A 25,088-nucleotide genomic window follows, 5' to 3' on the forward strand; every position below is an offset into this window, starting at 1 on the left:
TGAGCTTTTTCATTTATTATTCAGAGCTTTGATCAACTGGCATCAGCTGATCAATGCAATATTTTGCTAGAGTTCATCAAGTTAGTGTTATTTTGTAGTGATGAAAAGGCAACTGCAGGTGAATTTCCCGAGGTGTGCGGTCAGAGCGCAGTCTGGACTGGAAACAATGGAGGTTTTTCTTCAATCCAATATCTTTATAATTTGCTTGCCAATGTTTCCCCCTTTCATCATAGAGCAAAATGCAACTGCAAGAAAATAAAAACAAGATTAAAGTCAAGCCACAAAAAAATCATATAGTAAAGGCATTTTTTTTTTTTTTTTTTTTTTAAATTGAGTCTCACGTACCTCCCATATTTTCTATACCATTCACTACAGTTTCCAGCACCTGCAGAGTGGAGTAAGTAAATCATGTGAAGAGACAGATGAAGAAGAGGCATACATTTTGCAAATGAACACAGAGTCAATCACTATTTCCTCCATACCTTGAGTTGGGCTGATTTGACCCACCGGCTGAGCTCGAAGAGGGCAGCGTCGGCTTTGTTCATGTACCCAAGAACCATAAATCGTTCCCGTGTGATGTTCTTACTGCGCAGGTTTTCCTGTGTCTCATCACTCAGAGGCGGAGGATATGGCACATCCATGTTGTACTGTGAGATCTGCCCACACAGGATCACATGGCTGTTGCTGTTCATCTGGAGATGAGGGGAGGTTTGGAGACTCGGATTGAGTTTGCAAGATGCAACAACATTCACTGCTGAAGATCAGGAGGAGGCACAACAAGTCCACAACCACCACTTCTAAATTTTGTAAATGCAACTCGCTTATTTTCCAGCAAACTTTAAAAAAGAAAAAAAAAGTATAACACGCAACTCATGCAGTACCTGTGATATAACGGTATCACTAATGGCACCTCCCACGTTGTCAAAGTAAACATCGATGCCATCAGGGCAGCTCTCCTTCAGCCTGGCCGGTAAATCTCCCTCGTGATAGTTGATGGCCGCAGAGAAACTCAGATCTTCTACTAAAGCTTTACACTTCTCGTCAGAACCACAGATCCCAACAACCCTCACACAGCCATCCAGCCTGCCGATCTGGAACAAGAAAAGCAGGGTTGAAATGATCAAATCAGGGTCCCCGCTGCTTTACTCCTGTAATATAATCTGGATTTATGTTAGCATCTGTGATTAGTTAGATTAGGTCTAAAATGGAAAAAAAAAGATTAGTCTCTTCCTCTTGTTTGCATTTGTGGCTCCAGAAAGTTTCTTCCGTTGTGTCTTATTTGCAAGTGATTCCTTTTTGTTTTACTTTCCGCATCTAATTGACGACTCCCCTTGTGTCCTTATCTTGTGACCTACAACCAACTCAGTATTGTACGAAAGCAGACACAAAGGGAATTGGGGGGGGGGGTGACTTGTCAACTGTATAAAAGCTGCCCTACGGAGGAGATCTGGGAGCACCGCTGGACACCTCTCTTTGAGGGTGCATGCATTTGCTCCATCTTGCGAGAATAAATGTCCGATATGTTTGATTTTGAACCAAGCCTTGGAGTAATTTTTTCCAACAGTCTACTAGCCCGAGTATGCTTTCTGAAATAAATATGGCTCCCATCAACCATTTACCCTTAATACGTTTTACATTTAAGCCTCACTGAACCCAAATCTGGACCTCGTTGCATTTACCTGTCCGGCAATGGAGCCACAGGCGCCAGCTGCGCTGCTCACCACCATCGTCTGATTGCCCCCCTTGGTCACTTTACCCTTCTCCCTGACGCCCAGCAGCGCCGTGAGGCCCGTGATGCCAAATGCACCCAAAAAGTAGGATATGTGCCCATCGACCAACTGGGTATCAACCTGCAATGAGCAAAAAAAAATGAAAAGGTAAGTAATGTGAGCCGCCAAACGAGTTGAAATCAACCCAATAACATTTACAGCACACGTTTGTAATTGTCTTGCGCGTGTCATGAAAGGTATATCCTCCTCTCGCATTCTGCGTCAGTAAAATATGACCCATCGCGATTGAACCGCAGCGCAGACACCGACACAGACACAGACAGGGCACCTTCTGTAAGCTGCTCCCTGCCATAACGGCGTGCGTCTGCCAGGGCCAGGTGAACGAAGTGACCACGTCCCCCTCGGCGCAAGCGGTGTAGCGGCTGGACTCGACCAGGCCAACACCCCCACCGTCCACGCACTCCGACAGCTTCCACGGATCCAGGTAATCAGCACCGGTGTCTTCGTTCATTCTGCAGCGCTGATAAGAAAAAAAAAAAAAAAAAAAGGTCGAAATACAAAGTAGAAATAATGGAAAATGGAGAAGTTTTTTTTTTTTAAACTTCATTTAAAAATGGTTAAATGCTGATTAAAAAAAAAACAAAACATGCATGCAAAAAGTTACATTACCGTTCTGTAACATTTCTAAAAAAAAAAATGAAAAGGTGTTTTGTTTGCATACCATGTAAGGGTCGACCGAGAGGTAACGCGTCCTAACGAGAACCTCCCCGTCTTTCAGGTCACGTGCCAGAGTCATCTCCTCCACGCGAAAATTGTCAGGAACCGGCGTCCCATTTGTACCTTTAGGCAAAATGAGCAGTCGGCGTAAACGTTAGGGCTCACCTTCGTGCAGCAGCGAACAAGGCGCAAGAAAATTGGGTCTGCGAGGTGTCCCCACACACACACACACACACACCAAAAAAAAAAAAAAAAAAAAAAAAAAAAAAACCCCGACTCGGCCATTAAACACGACCTGTTGGCCGAATCGTTTGATTTGACACCTCGTGTTTTTTGGTCATTTTCAGCTCCCGATACGAACGTCCACCTACCTGGCCGGGAGTTGAGAAGGACTCTCTGCACCTGCATCCTTGCGAAAGAACGTGAGTTCGCGTTGATGACCCAAACAAATAAATAAATCTTGCAACGCGCCGTCAAAAAGATTCTCCGCGCTGCGAAGGTTCGTTTCGAAAAGTGTTCCGGAAAAAACAAAAAAAAAACAAAAAACATTAAAGTGAGGCTCGAGCGGTTTTTTTTTTTTTTTTTTTTTTTTTTGCAGTCCGGAGGAACACGAGAGATTCGGCTAGCTGTTTGCAAAAGCGCAGGATTTAAACGACCGCCCGGGTGGTGGTTTTTTTTGTTGTTTTGTTTTGTTTTGTTTGTATGCTAGCAGAAAGTCAACGGAGACCGCCGAGAAAGTCACTTTCAGAGCAGAAGCGAGAGGTTTCCCTGACACGTGCTTCCGCTTTCGCCTGAGTGGACCCGCTTTTTATTCCCTTGGGGGGAGGGGGGGGGGGGGGAGTGTCAGTGAACGCCCTACTTTCGATGCCGTATCTATTTTCTATTATTTATAATAACTTAATAACACTGGGGGGAGGGGGGGGGGAGAGAAAAAGCTCCGTTTGGTGACTTCTGTAAATGTATTTTGCTACGATTTAAAAAAAAAAATAAGACAAACGCTTGACGAGTTTTTTTATTTCTTTCTGCGCATGCCTAGTATTAGCTCACGTGAGCTAATAATTTCCTTTTTTATTTTTCAAAAATATTCAGTAACGCAAGTGTTAATGTTTGATAGTTAAATGTTAGGAAAAAAAAACAACAACAACAAAAAAACATTATTTGCCCGATGTTTGGGTGCAGCGGAGGGTTACTATCTTGACAGACTATCCCTGGGTTGCCATCGAGCCGTTACGGCACTATTTTTTTTTTTAATTATTATTATTTTTTTTTTTTTAATCATTTCAGTGCATCAACACTGCAGCTGCTGAACATATTCAGCTTTGAATTGAACTACATTCGTCACTCCGGTCGGCCCCGTTGCTCGTTAGATGTTGTAAACGCGTGTTACGGTCCCGTTTTTTTTTTTTTTTTTTTTTTTTTTTTTTTTCGGTGCATCGACCGCTCGCTAAAACTGTGTCAAAGTGGAACTGGGAAGTGACGCCTTGTGGAGGAATCTGAAAAAAAAAAAAAAAAAAAAAAAAAAAGTTGACGGTGTTTCAGTAAGTCGCTTGCAGTTAGTCAAACTAGCATCCCCCCCCCCCTCGTCCGCTTTAGCTGCTGCAGCGGGGCGTCGGACAAGCGAGATGAGAGCCGGCGCGTCGAGGGGAGTCACGGTCGGATGTAAGTAGCGTTACCTCGGTTGCGTGCCTGCTCCTGCTGGGTTTTTGTGTTTGCTGGGTGGGTGGGGGGGGGGGGCGACTGCTGGCTGAAGTCTGGCTTGTTATCAGCCCCCCCCCCCCACCAAAAAAAAAAAAAAATGAACGTCCTGTTACGGGACAGCTAGCCGCATGAAGCTAGCTCTGATTTGACAACCCCTCTCACCTCTTTCCACGTCGTCCGTTAAACACGCAAAAATGTCAAAATCCTAGAAAGGTCCCAGAGTCGCATTTAAGCCACAGCGTGCAGGAAAAAAAAAAAAAAAGAAAGTCAACCTCCTCCACCACCACCACCACCACCACCCCTCACGAGTTTGAAAAACTACGTCATCTCCATGTTGAGAAGATGGTGATGGAGCTGATATTTTGACAACAGCAGCATCAGATTTAATCAATTGTTACTTTACTGCAAACGTCTTGTCAGCAAATGCACTCTCGCATTTAGCTCCTGTAAAATTGACCTGTCAAAGGAACATCACCTGTTGTGCACTTGATTGATTTGCTATTGGTGCTGTAGCTTAACATTATTAACGATCATGAGTTATGTTCATTTTTAACAGTGAATCATTTCTTCATTAATTGCCACACAGGGTAAAAAAAAAATTTGCCCTCTCCCGCTTTCCAGGTGTTTTCGAACTGCTGTGTTTTTGTCCGATCAAAAGCAGAGAAAAACACGAGATCTTTTTTTTTTTGGTTCAAATCTAACCAGACCAGGAAAATAGTCTCAACTGATTGATGAGAAATCATTTCAGTGCATCCAAGAGAAAAGGCTTGTCTGGAATACCCAAAACTCGCGGCACAGTTCGCAGTGCAGCGACGGTGTCATCAGAAATAGGTTGAGTCACTCTGACTCAACTTCTTGTCGGCTTCATCTGTGAATGTTTACAGGCTTTGCACTTTATTTTAAGGTTCCCAGAGAAGAGAGAGAGAGGATTGAGCCAGCAAAGTCTGGCTGGCACATGCTCAGTCATGTCCAATGCTGTGATATTACAGAATCTGCAACAATACTTACTTCAGTAGCAGGCTTATAATACCAGGCTGTTTTTTTTTTGTTTTTTTTTTAGCCTTGTCATAGTAGGAATTCGGTCATTATTCATTGTAATAATTACACAGCTGAGATGTGTCAGGATGGCTCGTGCACTCTTGTTGCAAACATCTACATTTCCAGTGGTAGTAGTTCATTTTCACGTCGTTTCGGAGGATGGCCAGGATCCTCCTCGTGGCACTGGCAGGTGTCTGGCAACCTCGGTGGTATTTGTTTTTTTATTCGATTTAATGTAATTAGGTGTTGGGATGTCTTGGTCTCATGGAGGAGGCACTTGGGATAACTCCTATTTGTTGTTTGCTGGTGCAGTGGTTTGCTCTGTCGCCCTGACAACAAGAAAGCTCAGGGTTTGGGCCTTTCTGTGTGGAGGTGATGCTCCGGCTCCCTCTCGCCGGTGTGTTAAATTCATTAATTATTTTAGGTGTGATGCGAGTTAGTATGGACTTGTGACCGGTCCACCTGTACCCCTGTATAGGATTAAGTGGATATTGAAAATGGATGAAAATCTTATCTGTTTGTGCCATTTGGGTCTGGGGATAATAAAACGGCTGTTATTACTTTTTGCACACCTGAAATTCCTGCAAGAAAATGTTAGTTAGATTTATTTTTTTCTTAGACAAATGTTTCGTCTCATTTCCATTTGTGATTTACTTATTTTGATTATTTTTCATGCTTCTTATCTCTGTTTTCTATCATTTTAAGGAGAATATCTTTGAAAAACAAACAAGACATTTAACTATGCCTCAGGGGAATTGTGATGTGCATTTTTGCATTCCTGTCTTGACATTTTCTCTCAATGTAAGTTGCACACTTGAATTCAGCATCCATTAATGCGTGAGGGATATGTAGTTCTATTTAGCTTTTTTTTTAGACAACTATTTATAAAAACAGATCTGCTAAAAGTATCACTAGCAGCATATATGTGTGTATTTATATAAACAAAAATGTGGTTGTTTTTTTTCTCTCACACATTCAGGGGCCCTTCTGCAGCTTCTATATTTAGCTCCCGTTTGCTGTGTCATGTGTAAACACCACCGATGCATTTCAACCAGAATTTTGGTTATAGGAAAAAAAAAGAAGTGTGTGAATGTAGTGAAAGGAAAGTGTGTGTGTGTGTGTGTGTGTGTGTGTGTGTGTGTGTGTGTGTGGTGTGGTGTGTGTGTGCGTGCGCGCGTAGCCACGGGTGCGTCCATTCCCCTTCATCCCCGCGGTCCTCCCTTGTGTGTTGGAATTTCCCGCATGGACTGAGGCATCTTGCTCCGTAAATTACGGCGCCTTCCATGTCAGAGGAAGACCTTATATGGGCATGGAAGTAGGTGTGGCCAGCGAGCTGGTGCTGGCGGTGGTGGCGGCTGCGGCGTGGGAGGGGGGGGGGGGGGGAAATCACAAGAAAGGCAAAAGAGAGACTGGATGTACAGCGAAAAAAAAAAAAGGGCCGCATTGCCAGCGTGAGTCGTCTTGTGTGCAATCGCAGTGCAATAACGTGCAACCGACAGCAGCGCCATTAGGGGCCCGCGTTTCTGCAGATTAGCTCTCCGTTTCCTGCCGGGAAAGACTCTTGTTTACGCAGCGACGTCGACCCCCTTTTCATCTTGACTTTAGCAAGAGAAGGGGGGGGGGGAGAGAGAGAGAGAGAGCGAGGGAGACAGAGAGAGAGAGAGAGAGGGAAGTACCAGCGAGTGAGGTCAGCAGCGTAGCATGAGTCAACCTTGGGAATGTATGCAGTCATCATCGCGGGTCTGTGTTGTGCGGGCCTGCCTGCTGCCGCTGGCCGCGCAGAGCCGTTGCGAGTGTGCGATCCCTGCTGGCTCCGAGCTGCCGCCTGTAGCAGCTTTCGCGACAAACGCAGTAAGTACCGGGGGAGAGGGGGGGGGGGGTGAGGGGGGGGGACGCGGGGTTTGGCGAGGACTGTGGCGTTGTTGTTACGGTCGACGAACACTCGCGTGTTATTGTGGGCGCAGCTCGCTGACAAAAAGTTTTGTTTACCTCGCCGAGGAGGGCTGGGCTGCCGCCGATCAGACCTCCGTACGCGGGTGAGGAGGAGGAGGAGGAGAGGGGGGGGACGGGGGGACGGGGACAGAGAGAGTCGCGACTCGCCTGTAAGGATGCGTTTACATGTGTCACGAGTCGACGCGGATTGCACTGGGACATTGCACAGACAAGCGACGTGACGTATTAACCTTTTTTTTTTTTTTTTTTTTTTTTTGGACAAGTTGACTCGATTAGCGGTATCTTGTGTCGTCAGCCGCGCCACCGCCGCACTTTTGTCCCGCGGGATGCACTGTCGGTTCGGTTTGTTGCAGCGGGTCATGGCATTAGTGACTGGATAATCCGTTTTCTGCAACAAAGGGCTTCTCGTAAATAGCGCTGAGCTGGCCGGCCACAGAAAGTGATGTAGGGGGAGGAGGGGAGGTGGAGGAGGAGGTGGAGGTGGTGGTGGTGGAAGGGGGGGGGGGGTTTGCAGGAAGAGCGCTGGTCGTTGGAAGAGGAGCACGTTGACTCTTTTATTTGTGGTCTCGTGCACCGTGCAAGGCCGCGCGCTTTCTGCCACCCGAGCGGACGTCCACGTTAGGAAATGGCGATGGATTAGAGGCGGCTAATGGTGCTTGACATGCATTTTAAGCCAATTGAACGTGTTGGTTTGTTTATGAGGCTAAACCCCGGGCTTGCGTAAAGCTTTTGCACTTGCGATGCGTCATGATGATCCCTCACTTCAAATGGAGTGTGCGCCCGTTTTTGTGTGTGTGTGTGTGTGTGTGTGTGTGTTTGTTTTTGTTTAATGCTCGCAGGCTTTGCTCGCGCAACATGGTCGGTTGTGCGCTCCTCCACCGTGATGTGTTTCTGCGCACCTTTTTTTTTTTTTTTTTTTTTTTTTTTTTCCACAGCGGATGTTTCATACGGTTTGACAGCACGCCTATAGGCATGTGTAACATCACATGGCATTGCTGCTGCTGTTGCTGCTACTGCTGCACGCACACACACGCACACACACACACACACACACACACACACACATTCTGTTTGTTAGCCACATAGCGTGGTCATTCACTTTTCCTCTGTCAGTGAGTGCCCCTGAGCCAGTGCAGGATCCGAACAGCTGCAGCTGTCTATTTTAGGACGCGCGTGTTTTACCAGGCCACCGAACTTCCTTTAAGTCAGAGGCGGCCTCTGCCAAATCCATGTTGTGTAGAGATTCTGCGATTCATTTAAGCAATCATGCTGTCAAATTGTCTCGTGCAACATGAGTCCCACCGTAATAAAATGTCTTCGTTCTTTCCTGTTTCGATTTCTGACTGCTGCGCATGAGATTTTTTTTTTTTTTTTTATCTCGCACAGATGGAGCAGGGATAGAAATTTTTAACAGAAACAGTCAGGATCTGTGTGCATCTTGAAATTTGGCAGACTGCACCGTGTGGAAATCTGCTCTGAAACCTGGCCATCACATAATATTTTTGATAATCATAATGGGTTGCCATGGCAATTGTCAAGACCCCCCCCCCCTATAAGCCACTAAAAACCTGCCAGGTCGTTATGACTTCTTCCCCTGCTCTCTTTCTTTGTTCTTTTTCGTTCACAAAGATTGTTTCTCTGACTCATGCTTGCTCACTTTCAGTTGCCCTCCCTTTCTAAGTCTGCAGTCGCAGTTCAAAGGGCACAGGTTCCCCTTTTTTTTTTTCACCCCTGAGATGAGTCACAGTTGTAAAGCAGAGTGGTTTATATCACGTTCAGCCTGCCGTCTGTTCGGGTCTTTTGGCGGCAAAGCGAGCTTCCTTTCTGTCACGGGTCAGGCGAGGTGTTCGAGCTTTGATAAAGTCGTACGTTCAATGATGGACATTCTTGTATTGTGTGTTCGTGCTTTAGTGCAGTAACATCCTGTAATGACATTTCCAGGAACTATTGATTTATCTGTCTCTATCTTCCTTATGGTTCCGGGAGTATTTGCAGGTCCGGTCGCGTACGTGTTAGCCGCCATGCAGGATGTTACCCCCTCCAATCCCCCTCCCGTGCCATGTGAGCTCAGTGAACAGACCTGCCCCTCCTCTGCTCTATTCTCACACCCGATACCTTTCAGTGGAGGTCTATTGTTGAAAAAGCAAACAGCAGGGTTTTTTTTTTTTTTTTAATGCCCGAGGCAGGGAGGGGACCCCTCTGGCCCGATTGCCTCAATGCTTGACCTCCGTCTCGTTTTCTGTGTACAGGGTGTCGCCCATGAATGAGGAAAACACGTGGACTTCTTCCGATGTGTTCACCGCCGGCTGGCGACCTCTGAGTGGGTCACGAAGATCTTCAGCGGGGGGATCGAAGATTGTCTTGGTCAACCGTGTAGTTTTACAGCTTTATTTGACTGTGGCTACCTTATAGACTTGTGCATATTTCAAGTGACATCCAGTGGAGTATTAATACTTAGTTGGATCGAGAGTATTTCCCTGCCAAGGCATATTCATGCCCGTCATGAGTGTGCCAGCCCAGCAGAAACCCAGCGCCAAAAGAACGGGCAAACGCATCACGTTTTTCACCGATCAAAGTGTGGCTATGAAGGAGACCTCTCAGCACCCGGACGGGTCCTACTACGTCCCGGCGGGTACCGCCTCAGACCCAGGACCGAGTGAGGCTGCGAGTACCGTGACCTCCAACCCAGAAGGCCCCCACATGTACCTCAACTCTGTCATCTTCAGCCCAGATAAGGGGCGACCAGAACAGGGGTCATTATCAGCAGACTGTGCCCATGAAGTGGGCTCACCAGGATCCCAGTCAGCAGCAGCAGCAGCAGCAGCCATCGCTGGTCCAGCAGCAGAGACCTCCTACCTGGGCCCCCATGTCTAACTGGGGGCAAAACTTGGTGAACTATATCGGAGGAGTTAACGTAACGGACTCAAGGACCCAGAATGCGTACGTGAAGTCGATGCAGGAGACGTCTGGCTTGCAGCCACATCAACAAAATCCGAACAGAGCGGTGGACAAACCTGCAGTAGAAGCGTACAGGGAGGCGGCAAAGTCTCGGGGCCTGGAGTGGGACCAGCAGCAGCAGCAGCAGCAGCAGCAGCACCACCAGCAGCAGCAGCAGCAGCAGCAGTCCCAGACCTTCCAGGAAACCTTGAAACCCGGAGTGCTGAACGCCCAGCAGCAGAGCACATCCCACCCAGGAGGAAGCTCTGTCCTGCAGCCCTTCCAGTTGGCCTTCGGTCAGCCCAAGCAGCACCTGCCGGCCTACTACCAGGCCTTCCAGGGGAACCGGACGACCCTGCCCAACCCACCGAACTACACGGCGCCGACCGCCAAACCCCCGCATCACCTACAGCAGCTGCAGAAGCAAGAACAAATCCAACGGCAACAGCAACATCATATAATCCAGCAGCAAATTCAGCAGCAGCACCATCAACAAATGCAGCAGCAACAACTCATTCAGCATCAACAGCATGTGCAGCAACAGCTACAGCAGCAGCAGCAGCAGCAGCAGCAGCAGCAACAAATACAGCACGAGCAGCAGCAACAAAAGATACAGCAGCAGCAACAACAGCAGCAGCTCCAAATTCAGCAGCAAATGCAACATCAGCAGTTTGCAACAACAAAACCCCCATGTGCTTGACTATTACCCTCGAGCACAAAATGCACACCCTCACCCGCATCCGCAGCCTGTGGTGGTACTCTCCCAGGAGCCCTGCGCTCCAGCCCCTCCGAAGGTCCAGGAGGCCGATCATCCAGGACATCACCCCGGAGCCGCAGCAGCCGTCGGACCCGCTGCAGCCGCCCCTGCAGTCGGAGGACCCGTCCCAGTCCCAGACGCCGCTCCAGTCCCAGTCCCAGTCGCAGCTTCGCCGATCTCGACGGCTCTCCAAGGAGGGCGGGGCGCCGTCCGACAACCCGTTTCTCTCCGGCTCCTCGGAGCAGTCGGCGCCGGAGCCGCAGGGACCTCAAAACGGGGCCCGGGACGTTCAGGCGGCGCCGACGGGCGTCATCCAAAGCACACGCAGGAAACGCAGGGTGTCGCAGGAGGTCAACCTGGAGACGCTCGCTCAGGAGGCCTCAGTACGGGAGTCTCTACCCTCACATATCGACAAGGTAAATACATCATTTTGGAGGCTTTTTAAAAATGTGTAACCGTGCTTTTATTTCCTATTTTGTGTGTTTCTGTTTTCCTTCGCTGTCCTGGTCGCTCATCTCTTTCTCAGCTGTTTTCCGTCAAGCATTAGAAGCACAGAGATAACCTTTTAATAGAGAGAAGAAAAAGAAAAGGGACTGAATGTCCTGAACGATTGCATTGCAGTTTAAATCTTAACCCGTCGCTACAAGCTTGAAGCCTTAATTGCAAATACTTCAGCGAGAGCTTGAAAAATCTATTTTTCTAGCGTTATCCCGGGGTATAATTGTACTGGGACTTCAACTCCCCGAACAAGAGCGAGAACTGGAACAAACGGCTTCACGCAACTGCCAGGAAAAAAGAAACCTGCGCCAAGAACTTGTGTTGTTTGTGATTTAAGGTGTCGCTGGAGGAGATGCTCGGGTGTGCAATCGGCGCCCGACGAAAGAAGCGTGCGCCACAGACAAATCTGGAGTTAAAATCAAACTTCGCACGGGGAAGAGTCTCACTGGGGGTAGTAAACGTATTCTTTTTAATGGCTTCGTGTGTGACGGTGTTCATTTTACAGACTGGCTAAGTTGGGCCGTGTGAAGTCTCACACACACGCACATGCGCACACGCGCACACGCACACACACACACACACACTTATCTGTGTTTATGCGCTTGAATGTCCTCATTGTGCAACAAGTCGTGTTTCCACACAGCACTGAGTCAGTGTGTCTGTAGTTCAGCTTCAGCCGTGCCCTGAATTCGCCTCTCGGTGTAGCTGATCATACAGACCCCCTCTCGCCCGCACCCCTCTCTCTCCCCCTCCTCCCCCTTCCCCTCCACCTCCACCTCCCCCCTCCGTCTATCAAAGGAGAGAAACTCCAGCCTGGCCTGGCCTGCCCTCCCTGCCCCCTTCAACCTCCCCTCCCTCCCTCCCTCTATGCAGGGAGGGGAGGGGGGGGGGGGGTGCCGGGTTGCCCCGCGTGCCGTGCTCAGCAGAATCTCTCTCCACCACTGTGGCGTGAAAGGCTGGAGTTTTCCACCAGCAATAATGAGCCCAGATCCGCTCGCTTGCAGCGTCGCAGAGACAGTGCGCATCTGCACTTCCGACTGTCCTCTTGTGATGTGGTGGTTTTCGGACGGCTTTGAAGTCGCTCGCTGCTCCGAAAGCACGCGTGCCCACTCATTATGGCTTTTTCTGAGGGCCCCCAAAAAGGGGAGAGAAAAAAACAAAAAGAACGTGAAGACTGCTTTTGGGGGCACGGGTTTTCTCCCTTCATGCGCATGTGAAGGCTGTCACTTAGAGCGCTGCACCCAGCAGCTCGGTATCAAGGTGCAGACGGGCAAAACAGTTGTTTGGGAAGGGCGAGACGTGATCATGTTTCACATTCTGTGTTGTTGGAAAGGATTCTCCCGGCAGTTCATTTTCTCTTTTGGAAGGAATACATTTCAGGCTCAATGCTACCGACCTACCTGTTAACACTCCGTTGGAGTATTGGTTTATTTTTTTTTTGCGCAGCAGTGTGTTTCTGTGTGTTCCCATTTCACAGGACTCATTACTGTTCGTCCGGGGGGGGGGGGGGGGATTAACAGCCCCTTTCCCCCCCCCTCGCCCCCCAAGTACCTTTGATCTACTGATTCGATTTTTGCTTCAAATCAGTCTCTAACTGTCGCTCCTGTTTTTATCACGTATGTAATAACACACATGTAGCAGTCCCTCTGGGAATTCAAGCAAACTCTGGAGCACAACAAATTCGCACGATTTGTTGTTGTTGTTTTTTTCCGCAAAAAATGTCACCAGCAGAAGCTTTGCTGAAAGTATCACGACATTATTGATTACTGTATATTAAATTAGTTTATAAACACGTCAAGCTGTAAGAGGCGACACTTTGTTTCTGTGAAAACGGCACGAATTGAATTCATGTTGAGTAAACAGCATCTAAAGCAGCTGCAGCCTTTTGTTTTCTGTTACAGTAACAGACTGTCCGTCACTTTTAGGATTTTTTTTTTTTTTTTTGTTAACTTGACTTGACCCGAATTCTTGCAATTTTACCGCATAAAACTCCACAAATTACATATCAATTTTTTTTTTTTTTTTTTTTTAAATCTGCAGTAATCACAAAAAAACCTCTGTAAAAGCCTGGAGGGACGGATGTAGTATGTGCTTCGACCCGCATATTCAGTGTGCAAACATTTGCACGGACTTCTTAATCTCAAATGTCGAGGAGAAATCCATTTACAAACAGCACTGCAACAACTCCTGCGCCCTCTTTTCTTTCTCCTCCAGGATCCGCACCGGCCGTGGAGTCCGACCGAACCCGAGGGAATGAACGCCAAGCGGCATCGAGACGACAGCCTTCTTCCGCTCGTCATCCCCGTGTCCGTTCCCGTCCGCAGGCAGGAGCCCTCGCCCCCCGGCCGAGACGAAGCGGCGCCGGCGTCCAGCTGGCCCCACAGGCCTTCGAACCCCCAGGACCTCGGCCGCGCCGACCACAAGCCCTCGGTCATCGTCACCCGCAGACGCTCGCTCAGGAACTCCTTGTCGGAGAGCTCGGAGCAGGTGGGTCCCGAGCAGAGTCCTTCATGTTTAACACTTTATGCAAAAAAAACAACAAAAAACAACAACAAAAGTACATTTTCAGTTAAAGTTACCAAACTATCAGAGCGAAGGCGCAGACTCCAGGAGGTCACAGTTTGGTCTTCATCGGTATGTTTTGTTTTTTTTTCTCCCTGCTTAATTCCAGCTACAATCCTTGAATTTATCCCACATCGCCCCACCAAAAAAAACCTCTCCCTTCCCCCCTCCATGCTCCCGTGTCCTCCCTGCCCCCATTTCAGTCCCTGCACACTTTTCTCCCTTTCCCTCTCTTCATTTGGGGGGTGGCAGGGTGGGTGGATTTGGTGAACTGGTTGCCCCTGTCCCAGATCGGGCAGATTAGAAGGGTTTTAGCACGACCATACTGTACATTATGTACCATACAGTTGAGAGTCGGGGTGCCTCTCTCTCTCTCTCTCTCTCTCTCTCTCTCTCTCTCTGGGATTTCTGTGATAAACTCGCCTCCAATATAAGGCGGCATTTTTATTTTTGTGTGTGTGTGTGTGTGTGTGGAGATTCTTACAAAGACGTCTCGGCGAAACGATTCCTCCTAAAAAAAAATTCCCTCTCCTTGCCAGAATGACGGCGCGGAGGGCGAAAAAGATGACGACTGCAAAAAGTCCAAGCGGCGGCCCCGGCCCGAGCCCCTCTTCATCCCGCCGCCCAAGCCCGGTTTGTTCATCGCCCCGCCCGTCTACTCCAGCATCACGCCCTACCAGAGCCACCTGCGCTCCCCGGTACGCCTCGCCGACAACCCCCTCACCATCCCGCCCTACACGCCGCCCGCCGATCCTCAGCCCCGTCCGCGAGGGCTCCGGCCTCTACTTCTCCACTTTCCTGTTGTCCGCGGCGGCGGCCGGTGGGCCCGGCCTGCCCGGCCTGCCGCCTCCCGCCACGCCCAAGTCGGCCACACGCAGCCTGTTGCGCTCCAGTAAGTGGAAAAAAAAACAAACAAACAATAAAGATAAAGAAACATGAAGCTCTCATCTTGCAATAATTAGTCATTAATAATCTAACATTAGAGCATATGAATATCAGAATGAACCCTGACCTGATTGGCTTCTGCACATGAAATAGCCGCAGATTTTTTTGATGTCACTGAGTATATTTTTGTGTCGCTTCCCTTCCAGACAGCTGCGACATCACGCCGCCCGTTTTGTCTGCTATGAGCGAGGCCACTCCAGTCAGCATCGAGCCGTGAGTCCTCCCCTCATCTCTTCCGTCTTTCATTTTGGAACTAGCGGGGGGCGGGGGAATGGTTTGTTGTCGTTGTGATAGAAGTTATACCGGCTATTAGAAAGCATGCATTATCGCAGCTGGAGTAATAGTTGCGCAATCACTTGTTCAAACCATAACACTCGTGCATCATGAAAACGACTTGACGGGAGAACTTCTTGGAGACTCGAAACCCGTCCTTTCATACCGCTGGAATCTTTTGCCCTGTCATCCCACGCCCCACGGTCTCCATAAAATGCATCCTGTCATAACAATCATAACAAGTCAGCTGCAACTGTCAAATAAAGGCCCGAGAGCTGTTTGAAAACGAATGGCAGTGAGCACATCAGTGGTTCTGTTTATGTTCTTTACATGCAAACACTGGGGAAGGAGGGGGGGGTTACTATGGTAACAGCCTTGTAACAGAGCGTGTACTTTGTCAGAACTACAAAAAGAGGAGCAAACTTGTGTGTCTTTTTTTTTTTTTTTTTTTTTTTTTACAGAGCAGCCGGACTCAGACTATCGTTTTAAGAAAGAAGTCAGTCAATAATATGCGATCTGACGCCTCGCTGAGGAGTCGAGAGGTTTGCAGCCCGTCAAGCTGCGTAGCTCACTGTGGCCGCTTCATGCCTTGCAGAAATATAAAAATGATCGGGGGGGGGGGGGGGACCCAAATTATTGTTTACTTGGGTTTGTCTGTAAGGAAATGTTCCGTTTGCATTGGTAGCAACTAAATGGAGCTCTTAACTCCACGTGAAGATACCAAACAATGAGATCCTGTGAGTTCCTCTTACTTCAAGTAGGTTGGCAATCCCAATCCAGTGTGGAAATAATAACTCCCGACACGGAGTATTTACTAAGTGTAAATACACTGACTGGCAGCTGCAGAAGATTATTAATAGAACCAAAATATGAAGCTTGATTTCATGAAAATTACACCTGCAGCGTATGAAGGGTCTCAGCGGTTCATGTGAACAAGCAATTAATTTAAGACTTTTTAGCAGAACCTTCCAAATGTAAACATTAAAAAACTTGATTGCTGCAGTGTGTATAAAAAGTAGAGCAGCGTGGGGGGGGGGGGGGGGGGGTTCTTTTTTTGTTGTTGTTTTTTGGAGTTGCGTCAACAGTGAGCTCCAGTTTATGGGGTTGCATTGTGCAAGCTGCTGCCTGACTGATGCCAGCTGCTCTGCAGTTCGTCTGGGGCGAGCAAGCGAGGCTCCCCATAAATCACGCTTTCAGCTGCACCCCCCCCCAAACACAACAAGAGCCATCGCAGGGCAACTCGTAGCAGCCCACCTTCTTTGGGGGAGGCGGCCAGAACGCGCACACACACACACACACACACACACACACACACACACACACACACACTCAGCTGGAAATACTGCAGGCGTACTAGGAAAGCAGGGTTGACATGTCAGCTTTTAGAGAGTTTTATCTGTGATTTGCATATATTTGTTTAATTCCTTTACTCCAGCTTCTGGAGTGTCTCGGAGAGCTGCGCAACACACTTCTACTCATAACAGTGCGAGAACCGCAGCGCTCAGATCCCTGAGCTCTGTGACTATTTAAAGAACACGGCCGAAAGAGACGGAAGGAGATAAAAAAAAAAAAAAAAAGTGATCTCAGGAAAAAAAAACAAGAGCGCTTCTCTGGAATGAAACTGAAATTGATGCAATATATACTGCAATGTTAAGACTGAATAAATGCCCCTTGATCGAATTCAAACCGAATTGTCTCCAGCCTCGTCGCTAATGCCGGTGTCCTTTTCCCAGACGGATAAATATTGGGTCTCGGTACCAGGCGGAGGTGCCCGAGCTGAGGCAGCGGTCAGCTGTCGAGCTGGATCATCATCGCGCCGAGCTGGTCTGGGCTCCGCTGAGCGAACTGGAGGAGAAACCGGACTTCCAACAGAAAGGTTGGAAAAACAACCCAATAAGAGTATTTCACAAGTGTTGCATCACCTGAAACTGAACCTGCTGATGGTTATTGCAGATACAATATAATGTGGTTAAATGTGTTTAAATTGTTGCAGGGAGGGGAGCTGATCCTCTAAAAAAAAAAAACATAAACATGAATTAAAATGTATGAAACAATCCATGCTGCTGAACATTTCTCCTCTAATTCTGTTTATTTTCTTTTCCCCAACAAACTTAAGACAAATTGAATGCACTCATTTTCCCCTCCTCTGTCTCTGTCAGTGGAAGACCTCATGCACCTGGCCTGCTCCAGCGTTTTGTGTGGAGGAGGCACCAACCAGGAGCTGGCCCACCATTGTCTGTACGAGTGCAAAGGGGACATAATGGTGAGTGCAGCAGAACAATCCATATTGACCGGTCCGCGCAGGGATTTTTCCCATGAATAATAGAAAAATGACCCGGAGCGGTGTGTTGTTTTTTTGTTGTTGTTTTTTTTTTTTGCACCGCTTGCACTCGAGCCAGGTTTTTCTTCAAACCCACACACAAACACACACCAACGTGTTTTTTTTTTTTTTTTTCTTCTTCTTCTTCTTCTTCTTCTTCCTCTTAAAGATGGTCTTCACTCGCAGATCTCGTCAAATCTGCATTCCTGTGAAAATATCTAGTGCCATGCGGAATATATTGAAAGCTCTGAGATGCCTGTAATTTTTATCGATTTTCCTTAAACACTTTTAAGAGACCGTGACATCTTATTTTCTTAATCAACATTTTCTAACAAGTGATAGGATCCTAAATAAACGGTATTTTCTGCCAAAGTTACTTAAAATGAATATTTAATGTTCGAGAGGAATATTTCTACCGAGTCTTTCAGAGGTTTAAAGACTTATTATTTACACAAAACTACAGTGGATTACATGCGTCTTTTAAAAACGGGTAATTATTTCTGTCTTGAATGTAAGAACATGTAAAGGCTAATTCTTTGGTTGCTTCGTTGGTCGTCTGTCCAACTTGTTCAGCCAAGTACAACAAAGGAGCTCTTCCTCTTTCTGTCAGGAGTCATTTTCAAGTTTTCTCATGAGCACGTTGGGGAAAAAGCCTGCGAAAATGTAAACACGATTGTAGTGTGTATAGAAGGACGCGTGTCCTCTGTTGTCCACAGTTGTCCGTCCTGGAGGTGATGATGATGGTGATTTCGGGCTTAAAGCATCATGCACAGCCTCTCTACGATCATATTCAGAATTGCCGCCGCGGCGTTAATAGAATTGATGACGCAAAAAGACAGAATACAGCAATTCACTCGGGGGTTTTTTTTTGGCTCTCACCTGATTGTTTTAAAACCTCATGAGAACATCTGTGTGTACTTAGTAAACACCGCTGCTGCCCAGAGCATATTTTTCTGATCTCGTGTACCCTCACGCAGCTTTCTAACAGATTTCCACTGGCATGCGAGCGCACGGCAAAGACTTGCCGTCGTTGTGATTTAGAGGGCAGTGGCGTGAAAGAAAAGATTACTCGCAGCACCGCGTCCTCGAAATGATCGAGTCCAACCAGCGCGAACACGCGTCGAGCCGCAGCCCCGCGCATCGCCAATACACCGATTCCAAAATATCACGGGTCGGAGCGGCGGGAACCGACTGGTGACCGGCTGCTCGTTAACGGGAGGTTTAAAGTCGTCCGCTGGGTGCAGCTGCACGTGTCGTCCGACTTCCTGCCTCAAACCTGATGCCTCCTGACGGCCTGCTTTCTTCTGTGCATGTAAATGGAGTCTGTGAACGCCTCCAGCGGAGCACTCGGTGATTATTGAACGGATGTGACTGATCTGGAGAATTTCACTTTGCTCTGTGTTGAACCTCTGCGGTGGCCCCAGATGACTGAGATAGTAAAACGGTTTGCTCGTTTCGCCAGAGGCAGACGGATGCTGCTGCGTAGAGGCGAGGGGGAGTTCAAGCAGGCTGCCAGAGACCGTGCAGCTGAAACTTATCAATCAACAGAAAATTTAACTATTGATCAATTTCCAAAAAAGCTGTTGATTTTAAGTCGTTTTATCAAGCAAATATGACAAATCTGTTACAGTTCCTGGTTCTGTGAGTGGGCCTTGTGAGTATTTGCTGCTTTTATTTCTTATATCCTGAAATTAAACTTAATTATCTTGTGTTCAAAAATACACATAGTTGATGATGTCAGCTTGTTGCTGTAGGAAACTGTGGTATTTGTTTCGCTGATTTCTGACATTTTATTGACCAAATGATTAATTAAGTAATAAAAAAAAAAAAATTAAACTGCTTGTATGAAGTTTTAACTAGAGCCCAATTTATATTGGATTTTTGGTGCCAAAACCGACATTTGGGTGTAAAAGAAAGTTTCAATATCAACTGAAATGTGGTTATCAAACACAAATATATGTATTGGAAGCAGGATATTTTACAGTTTAATGATTAACTTTATTGCCCAAAATGACATCAGCGCATTGAATCAGTGAACTTCACCGGCAATGTAATAATTACCCCCAGCATCTTTTTCTGCATTATATTTTGGAACGTTTTCATACCGGACAACGTGTATGCCGATCAGCTGATAAAATAGGTCGGCCAATAAATCGGGTCTTGTTTCTCACCGTGACGTAAAACAAAAGGACAGGGCTTCATTTAAGATGGCAAAGGGACACATTTCTACATATGTAATGTCCCGTAGAGTGTATAACATTATAAATGTTGCCATTGTATTGGGGTTATTTCATAGCTTTACTTACCAGACGAAAAAAAACATCAAAGTCATTCATACATTTTTAGTCAGAAAAAGCCCGAAATGATTGCGACCTTGCGACCAGTCGCCGTGACGTCACTTAAGAAATGTGACTGGACAGACGGGAGCTCCACCTCCACTGCAGCGGTGATCGTACCTACCGCATCACTGTCGGACCACTAATTACACCAGAGCTCGTCATCGGGGCCGGTCCAGTTTACAGCGCAGATGTCCGAGGATCTCTGGAACTCCTCTTCGACCGCTCTAATAAACGGCTCTAAAACATTTTGCAACACTCAAACGCACCACACGCCCCTGCCCCCCCCACCCCCCCCCCCACCCCCACCACCACCACCACCACCACCAAAAAAAAAAAGGTACAATATGCTCCGCGCTTGTTGCTCTAATGAGGTCAAATGTGGTCGCTGTTAAATATTACGCGGCGGCGTGTCTAGTGGCTCGTATCACCCCCATAAAAGTACTAACAACGGAGGACACAGTCATTTTCATTAAATATATTATGATTGCAGTTAAACAAGTTAGCAGCGGGAGGGTTGGAGCAACGGCTGCAGATGGATGTTTGGCTAATAAAAGGAAAAGTGAAGGCAAAGCATCAAAGAAACTCATCTCTGCATGAGACCAACTTTAATCTTAAAGTCAATTTGAATAATAATAATAATAATGGTTGCAACTAACAATTGTATGAAGCATTAAAAAAAAAAAACTATGATAAGTCACAATTTCCTGGGGCACAAGGAGACATCTTTAACAACTTCTTTTGTTGGATCAACAGTCCAAAACACAACAGATATGCAATACTACTGTAAAGATAATATAAATTTAGGACATGAAGAAGCAGTAAATTCTACTTGGAGAGGGTGGAAGGTTTGTGAAGTAATAAAACTGCTAATGATTTAATACACTGTGGCTGCCAATCCATTTTCTACTGTTAAATTGTTGAGGCTTTAATGAAAATAATAATGTGTTTTTTTTTTTTTTTTTTAAACACGGGTTTTAATCTGTTTGACAACATAAAAGCAAATAGCCAAAATCATTCAATGCTGGAACAACTTTACAAAGTGCTTTAATATATTAGCAACAAACATGCGTGCACATTTTTAGACATTAATGCCACCGAATCTTCGGTATTTGGTTCGAAAACAACGAGACGTTTTTTTTTGTTTTGTTTTGTTTGTTTTTTAATCGCAGACTTGTGCAAAGAAGACTCGTAGAGGGCGTAATCACGGATGGACGTTTGATTTGACCGTCGTCGACAGAGACGGGCCTCTTAGGTTCACGCAGGTCTTTTCGGTGCACATTAAATTATCACTACAGAAGATTCGGAATCAATACTCCCATTAGCGGAGGACGCAGGACTCGACTTGCAGCCTGATGCAGAGAGAGAAACGGCAGAGCTGTCAGGGTGCTTAATGGTGCGACTGGTGGAGATTTCGGGCCCTAGCGACCAGCGCTAGTCCGACGTTGTCAAGGAAACTACGAGGGGGAGTTGACGGGAGGGGAGGGCTTCAGAGCGCGCCCACTCTCTGCGGCGGCCCGTGTCTTAACTGCCGTCTTCCAACATTCGTGCACAGTCAGACGTTTTTTTTTTTGTTTTGTTTTGTCAAAGAGCACCAAGTACATTTTTTATTTTGCCAACAGCACAGAGTGTAATCATGATATAATACACTCCGATACTTGATACCTGCAGGAAAGAATGAGAACGACGTTAATCCTCCGTCCCTGGTTACCTGTAAGCAACGGACTCATTGTTTTGGCTCGGTGTGTTTTTGTTTTTTTTTTTGTTTTTTTTTCGGGTTTCTAAAGCGCAACTGGAGCGCCTAATAGAGCACAAGCTTGGCAGGAGCGACCGGCCGAATGAAGGCTCATAACTATCCGTGCGGTGCAGCTGCTGTGAAGAGTTTGTTCGCCTTTTAAAGCAGCATTTAAATGTTTTTGTTTTTATTGTTGTTGTTGTTGTTTTTTGCAGGCTGCTTTGTCTCTGCTGATGCTGAAGAATCCAATTTTCCCCAAGTCGCATCAACTGTCCAAGTACCACTACTCAGGTGAGTCATGGGGAAAATAGAAATACAACGCAATTTGAGCCTTTTTGAGCTGTAATAGTTGATCTGCTTTGAGCTGAAACAACTTTTTGATCCATTAATTCGCAGGAAAATCAACTGTTGGGATAATCGATCAAATGTTTGTCATTTTTCAAACACAAATACCAAACCTTCCCAAATTCCGTCTCTGTTATGACAATGCGTTGGTTTCTCAGTCTGCTGTCATGTCAAATCAATCACTTCTGGGTTTTAAGCTGTCGACTGTTTTGAAGATATCAGCTTTGGTTTTCAGGAAATTCTACATCCTGCATCAACCCGTTTCTGTGATGTAATATCTCCGGGACAGGAAGTTGAATTGACAACAAAATACTTCTGTGTGATTGTCTGGCACCCATTAATACCACATCTTATGAAACCCCACCCAGCTGGTACTTGAAAGAGTTCAAAACAAACGCTCATAACAATGCGTTGAAAATCCTGATTTCACCTGAGATGAACCTCGTATTTGTGCCAGTAACTTTTCAGCCCTCCAGTCTGTCGTCTCACTATCAAACGGTGATGGACGTTCTGAGGCCTGCCTTGGGGCAGCTTCAAGTGTGCTGGTGCTGGTGGTTGGAGGGGGTGGGGGGGGGTGGGGGGGATAGGGGCAGTGGGGTAGTGGGTGACTGTGGAGGATTGTAAGGGTCAACGTGATGAGGGAAGGAGGGGAACAGGGAGGGGGCTTACAGCATGTGGTTAATCCTGAGTAGAAGACAGGGGAGCCATTGTTTATCCAGTGATGTGTGTGTGGTTTTATGCGGGGGGGGGGGGGGGCGAACCTCTCGGGCTCACAATGAATTTAACATGGAAGCAGATAGTTTTGGAGTGTTTTGAATCTGGTCACTGACACACAGCATCCTTCTTCATCTGTCTCTCTTTTTCAACGTCTCTCTTTCTGTCTGTCTGTCTCTCTCTCTCTCTCTGTCCGCGTCTCCCTCCCTCAGGATCAGACAGCTGGACAGCAGCTGAGAGACGCCAGTTCAACAAAGGCATCACTGCGTACAAGAAGGACTTCTTTATGGTGCAGAAACAGGTGTGTGTGTGTGTGTGTGTGTGTGTGTGTGTGTGTGTGTGTGTGTGTGTGTGTGTGTGTGTGTGTGTGTGAGTGGGGGGGGGTTAGTCCAGAGGAGAGATAACTCTTGACTCCAGGTCATCTCGTAGCTAAGGAGTCAACAGAGCATCCACAGTGTCCACAAATTATTATCTCTTGGTGCTTGTGAGTGGGTGGAGAAAAGTACAGCCAGTGAGGAGCAGTCATTTCTTCTTGTTTTGTTATTTGCAGTGTCATGGTCGATTATTGCTTTTCCACAACGGCGCAGAACAATTTGATCTTTGTGTCTGAACCACCACAGAGATCAAAGCGGAGACCAAATTTCTAGTCTTACAGTGTTCCTGGGCTCGACCGCCAAAATAAAAGCTTCCAGGGTTGATTTATTAAACTGTTTTTGTTGCTAAAAAAAAAAAACAACGACAACACACGTCTAAACAATTAGACGCTCAATTCCGGCAGACTGACGGGCAACAGTTGTCAAGTAAAACGAGAAATGCTCGCGATCATTTGACAATATAGACAAAATGACGGAACGCACAGAACAAAAAGCAGAGAGCGGCAGCACGAACGAGTGACGAAAGGAAACATTAGCTCGACCCGAGCAGCGACGAAGTGTCACGGAAGAAATCGGATTTAATAATAACAATAAACTCGTATTTGTACAGCACCTGTCATACAAGAAATGCAGCTCGAAGTGCTTTACAGCAAGAAAATGACACGCACATATAATGGAACGTTTAAAAAAAAAAATACAGAAAAGAAATCAAATGCTTAAAAATAAACTTAGAGATCAAATAAAGCAATAAGTGCAAGAGATAAATTAAATGAGAGTGAAAAAAAACGATTTGTCCCGAGTTGGCAAAATACAAACGGTCCATTTAAATGCACATCATCTGAAGCTCCTTTGAGCTCCCCCCCCCCTCCCCCCCAAGCTTCAGACTATTTGTTTTCCGGCCGCGGTCGCAGCTGACTCAGCGGCTCCCAAATGTCCACACGCGCACGCGACGTCACGCGAACAACGTGAAATGTCCCATTAACAGAGTGTGTGTTTGTGTGTGTGTGTTTTTGGCTCGCAGGTAACCACGAAGACGGTGGCGCAGTGTGTGGAGTTTTACTACACGTACAAGAAACACGTGAAGATCGGCCGCAACGGGGCGCTGACGTACGGCGAGGCCGAGCCGCCGGAGAGCCGGACCGCCGAGGAGGAGACGGACCACAAGGTCGGTCGGTCGGTCGGTTCGGTCGGTCGGTCGGTCGGTCGGTCGGTCGCCCCGCCCGCCGCGATTTATCTCCTAAAAGGATTCCGCAGAAAGCGGCCCACAGACTCGTGCAAGTCGAGCCGCGTCGCGACTTGATCCGCAGGGTCGTGCGATGACGCAGGAAACTTTTCAAAGTTTTATTTCCATGCGAAACGGCGGCTCAGAACATCCTCGTTCACCACGAAAACGCCTCGCAGCTCTCGGTGTTATAAATGTCAATGAACGATGGATGCTTTAGAGTCGTCGTGTTTTTTTTTTGTTGTTTTGTTTTGTTTTTTGTTTTTTTAGGTGCGTCTTTTAGGTGGTTTTCAATACTCACCGCATATCCTGTAAAAAAAAAAAAAAAAAAGTACAGATACCTCAAAATCAATGTTCAGGAAGGATGCAAAGCGGTATGCAGCGAGGCTGCTCACTTTCTAGATTAGCATCTAGCTGTAAAGTTTCCCTCCCAAGACGCCGGCGTCCTCTAAACGGTGCTCGTTCTTGGGTCGGCAGGGTTCTCAGAGACTGGAGCCGCAGCGGGAGGAGGACAGCAGGAAGTGGGAAGGCTCAGCTGACAGGAAACAGGATGTCTGCCCTGCCAAGGTGACGCGCGCGCTGCAGTCCGCTGACATCGTGAGTCACGAACGATCCACTTTTCATAAACATTTGATGGTACGAATTTAAAAAAAAAAAAAAAAACAGCAAAAGAGACGATATATGGGTGAATAGCACAAGAGTAAAGGTTTAAAAAAAATATGGTTTCATGCTGCAGCCCGTATTATCAGTGTTTTGTACTCGGCTACACACCATCCAGCTACACTTTAGTGTGTGATTATTTTGTCCTTTCTAACACTTGACAGACTTTGTGCGTTTCATCCGTCGGCTACGACGAGGCCTTTTTAAAAAAAAAAAAAAAATGTTTGCGATCGCCTCGCTGCTCGAGCTTAATGCGGACGTGTTGCATCTTTCG

The 25,088-nt window shown here is 47.0% G+C and overlaps 2 protein-coding genes across 3 annotated transcripts in view; one reads left to right on the forward strand and one right to left on the reverse strand.

Annotated features, from left to right (window-relative positions):
* Positions 1–4,376, reverse strand: ptgr2 (prostaglandin reductase 2). 2 transcript variants are annotated; one of them, XM_069152717.1, is made up of 8 exons: positions 4,308–4,376; positions 2,452–2,570; positions 2,059–2,250; positions 1,680–1,850; positions 882–1,091; positions 483–692; positions 346–385; positions 1–245 (listed from the first exon to the last, which is right to left on the reverse strand). In XM_069152717.1, exons 2-8 carry the CDS (start codon positions 2,524–2,526, stop codon positions 181–183), a joined length of 963 nt encoding a protein of 320 aa, XP_069008818.1. In that variant the 5' UTR covers positions 2,527–2,570; positions 4,308–4,376; the 3' UTR covers positions 1–180. The 2 variants fall into 2 exon arrangements, with proteins under 2 accessions (XP_069008818.1, XP_069008816.1); XM_069152715.1 differs by lacking the exon at positions 4,308–4,376 and adding an exon at positions 2,819–3,235.
* mideasb (mitotic deacetylase associated SANT domain protein b) overlaps positions 3,960–25,088 on the forward strand; it is a 27,029-nt gene continuing 5,900 nt past the window's right edge. Inside the window, 15 exon segments of the mRNA XM_069152711.1 lie at positions 3,960–4,106; positions 9,386–9,872; positions 9,874–10,743; positions 10,745–10,876; positions 10,878–11,246; positions 13,543–13,815; positions 14,430–14,633; positions 14,635–14,782; positions 14,982–15,048; positions 16,842–16,984; positions 17,268–17,371; positions 21,715–21,790; positions 22,771–22,859; positions 23,954–24,097; positions 24,632–24,751. Coding sequence (XP_069008812.1) covers positions 9,630–9,872; positions 9,874–10,743; positions 10,745–10,876; positions 10,878–11,246; positions 13,543–13,815; positions 14,430–14,633; positions 14,635–14,782; positions 14,982–15,048; positions 16,842–16,984; positions 17,268–17,371; positions 21,715–21,790; positions 22,771–22,859; positions 23,954–24,097; positions 24,632–24,751 — 2,982 coding nt within the window. The 5' untranslated portion in view covers positions 3,960–4,106; positions 9,386–9,629.

The sequence above is a fragment of the Embiotoca jacksoni genome, unplaced genomic scaffold, assembly GCF_022577435.1.
Source record: "Embiotoca jacksoni isolate LCO1_2020_lvr unplaced genomic scaffold, fEmbJac1.0.p SCAF_18, whole genome shotgun sequence".
NCBI lineage: Eukaryota > Metazoa > Chordata > Actinopteri > Embiotocidae > Embiotoca > Embiotoca jacksoni.

Excerpts from the sequence above, each read along its gene's own strand:
- ptgr2 (XM_069152715.1), bottom strand. The coding sequence starts at position 2,996 with ATGTTTTTTGTTTTTTTTTTGTTTTTTCCGGAACACTTTTCGAAACGA. Across the intron at positions 1,851-2,058 it reads CAGGGAGCAGCTTACAGAAG|GTTGATACCCAGTTGGTCGA; the intron begins GTGCCCTGTCTG and ends TGCTCATTGCAG. Across the intron at positions 386-482 it reads TCAAATCAGCCCAACTCAAG|GTGCTGGAAACTGTAGTGAA; the intron begins GTATGGAGGAAA and ends TCCACTCTGCAG.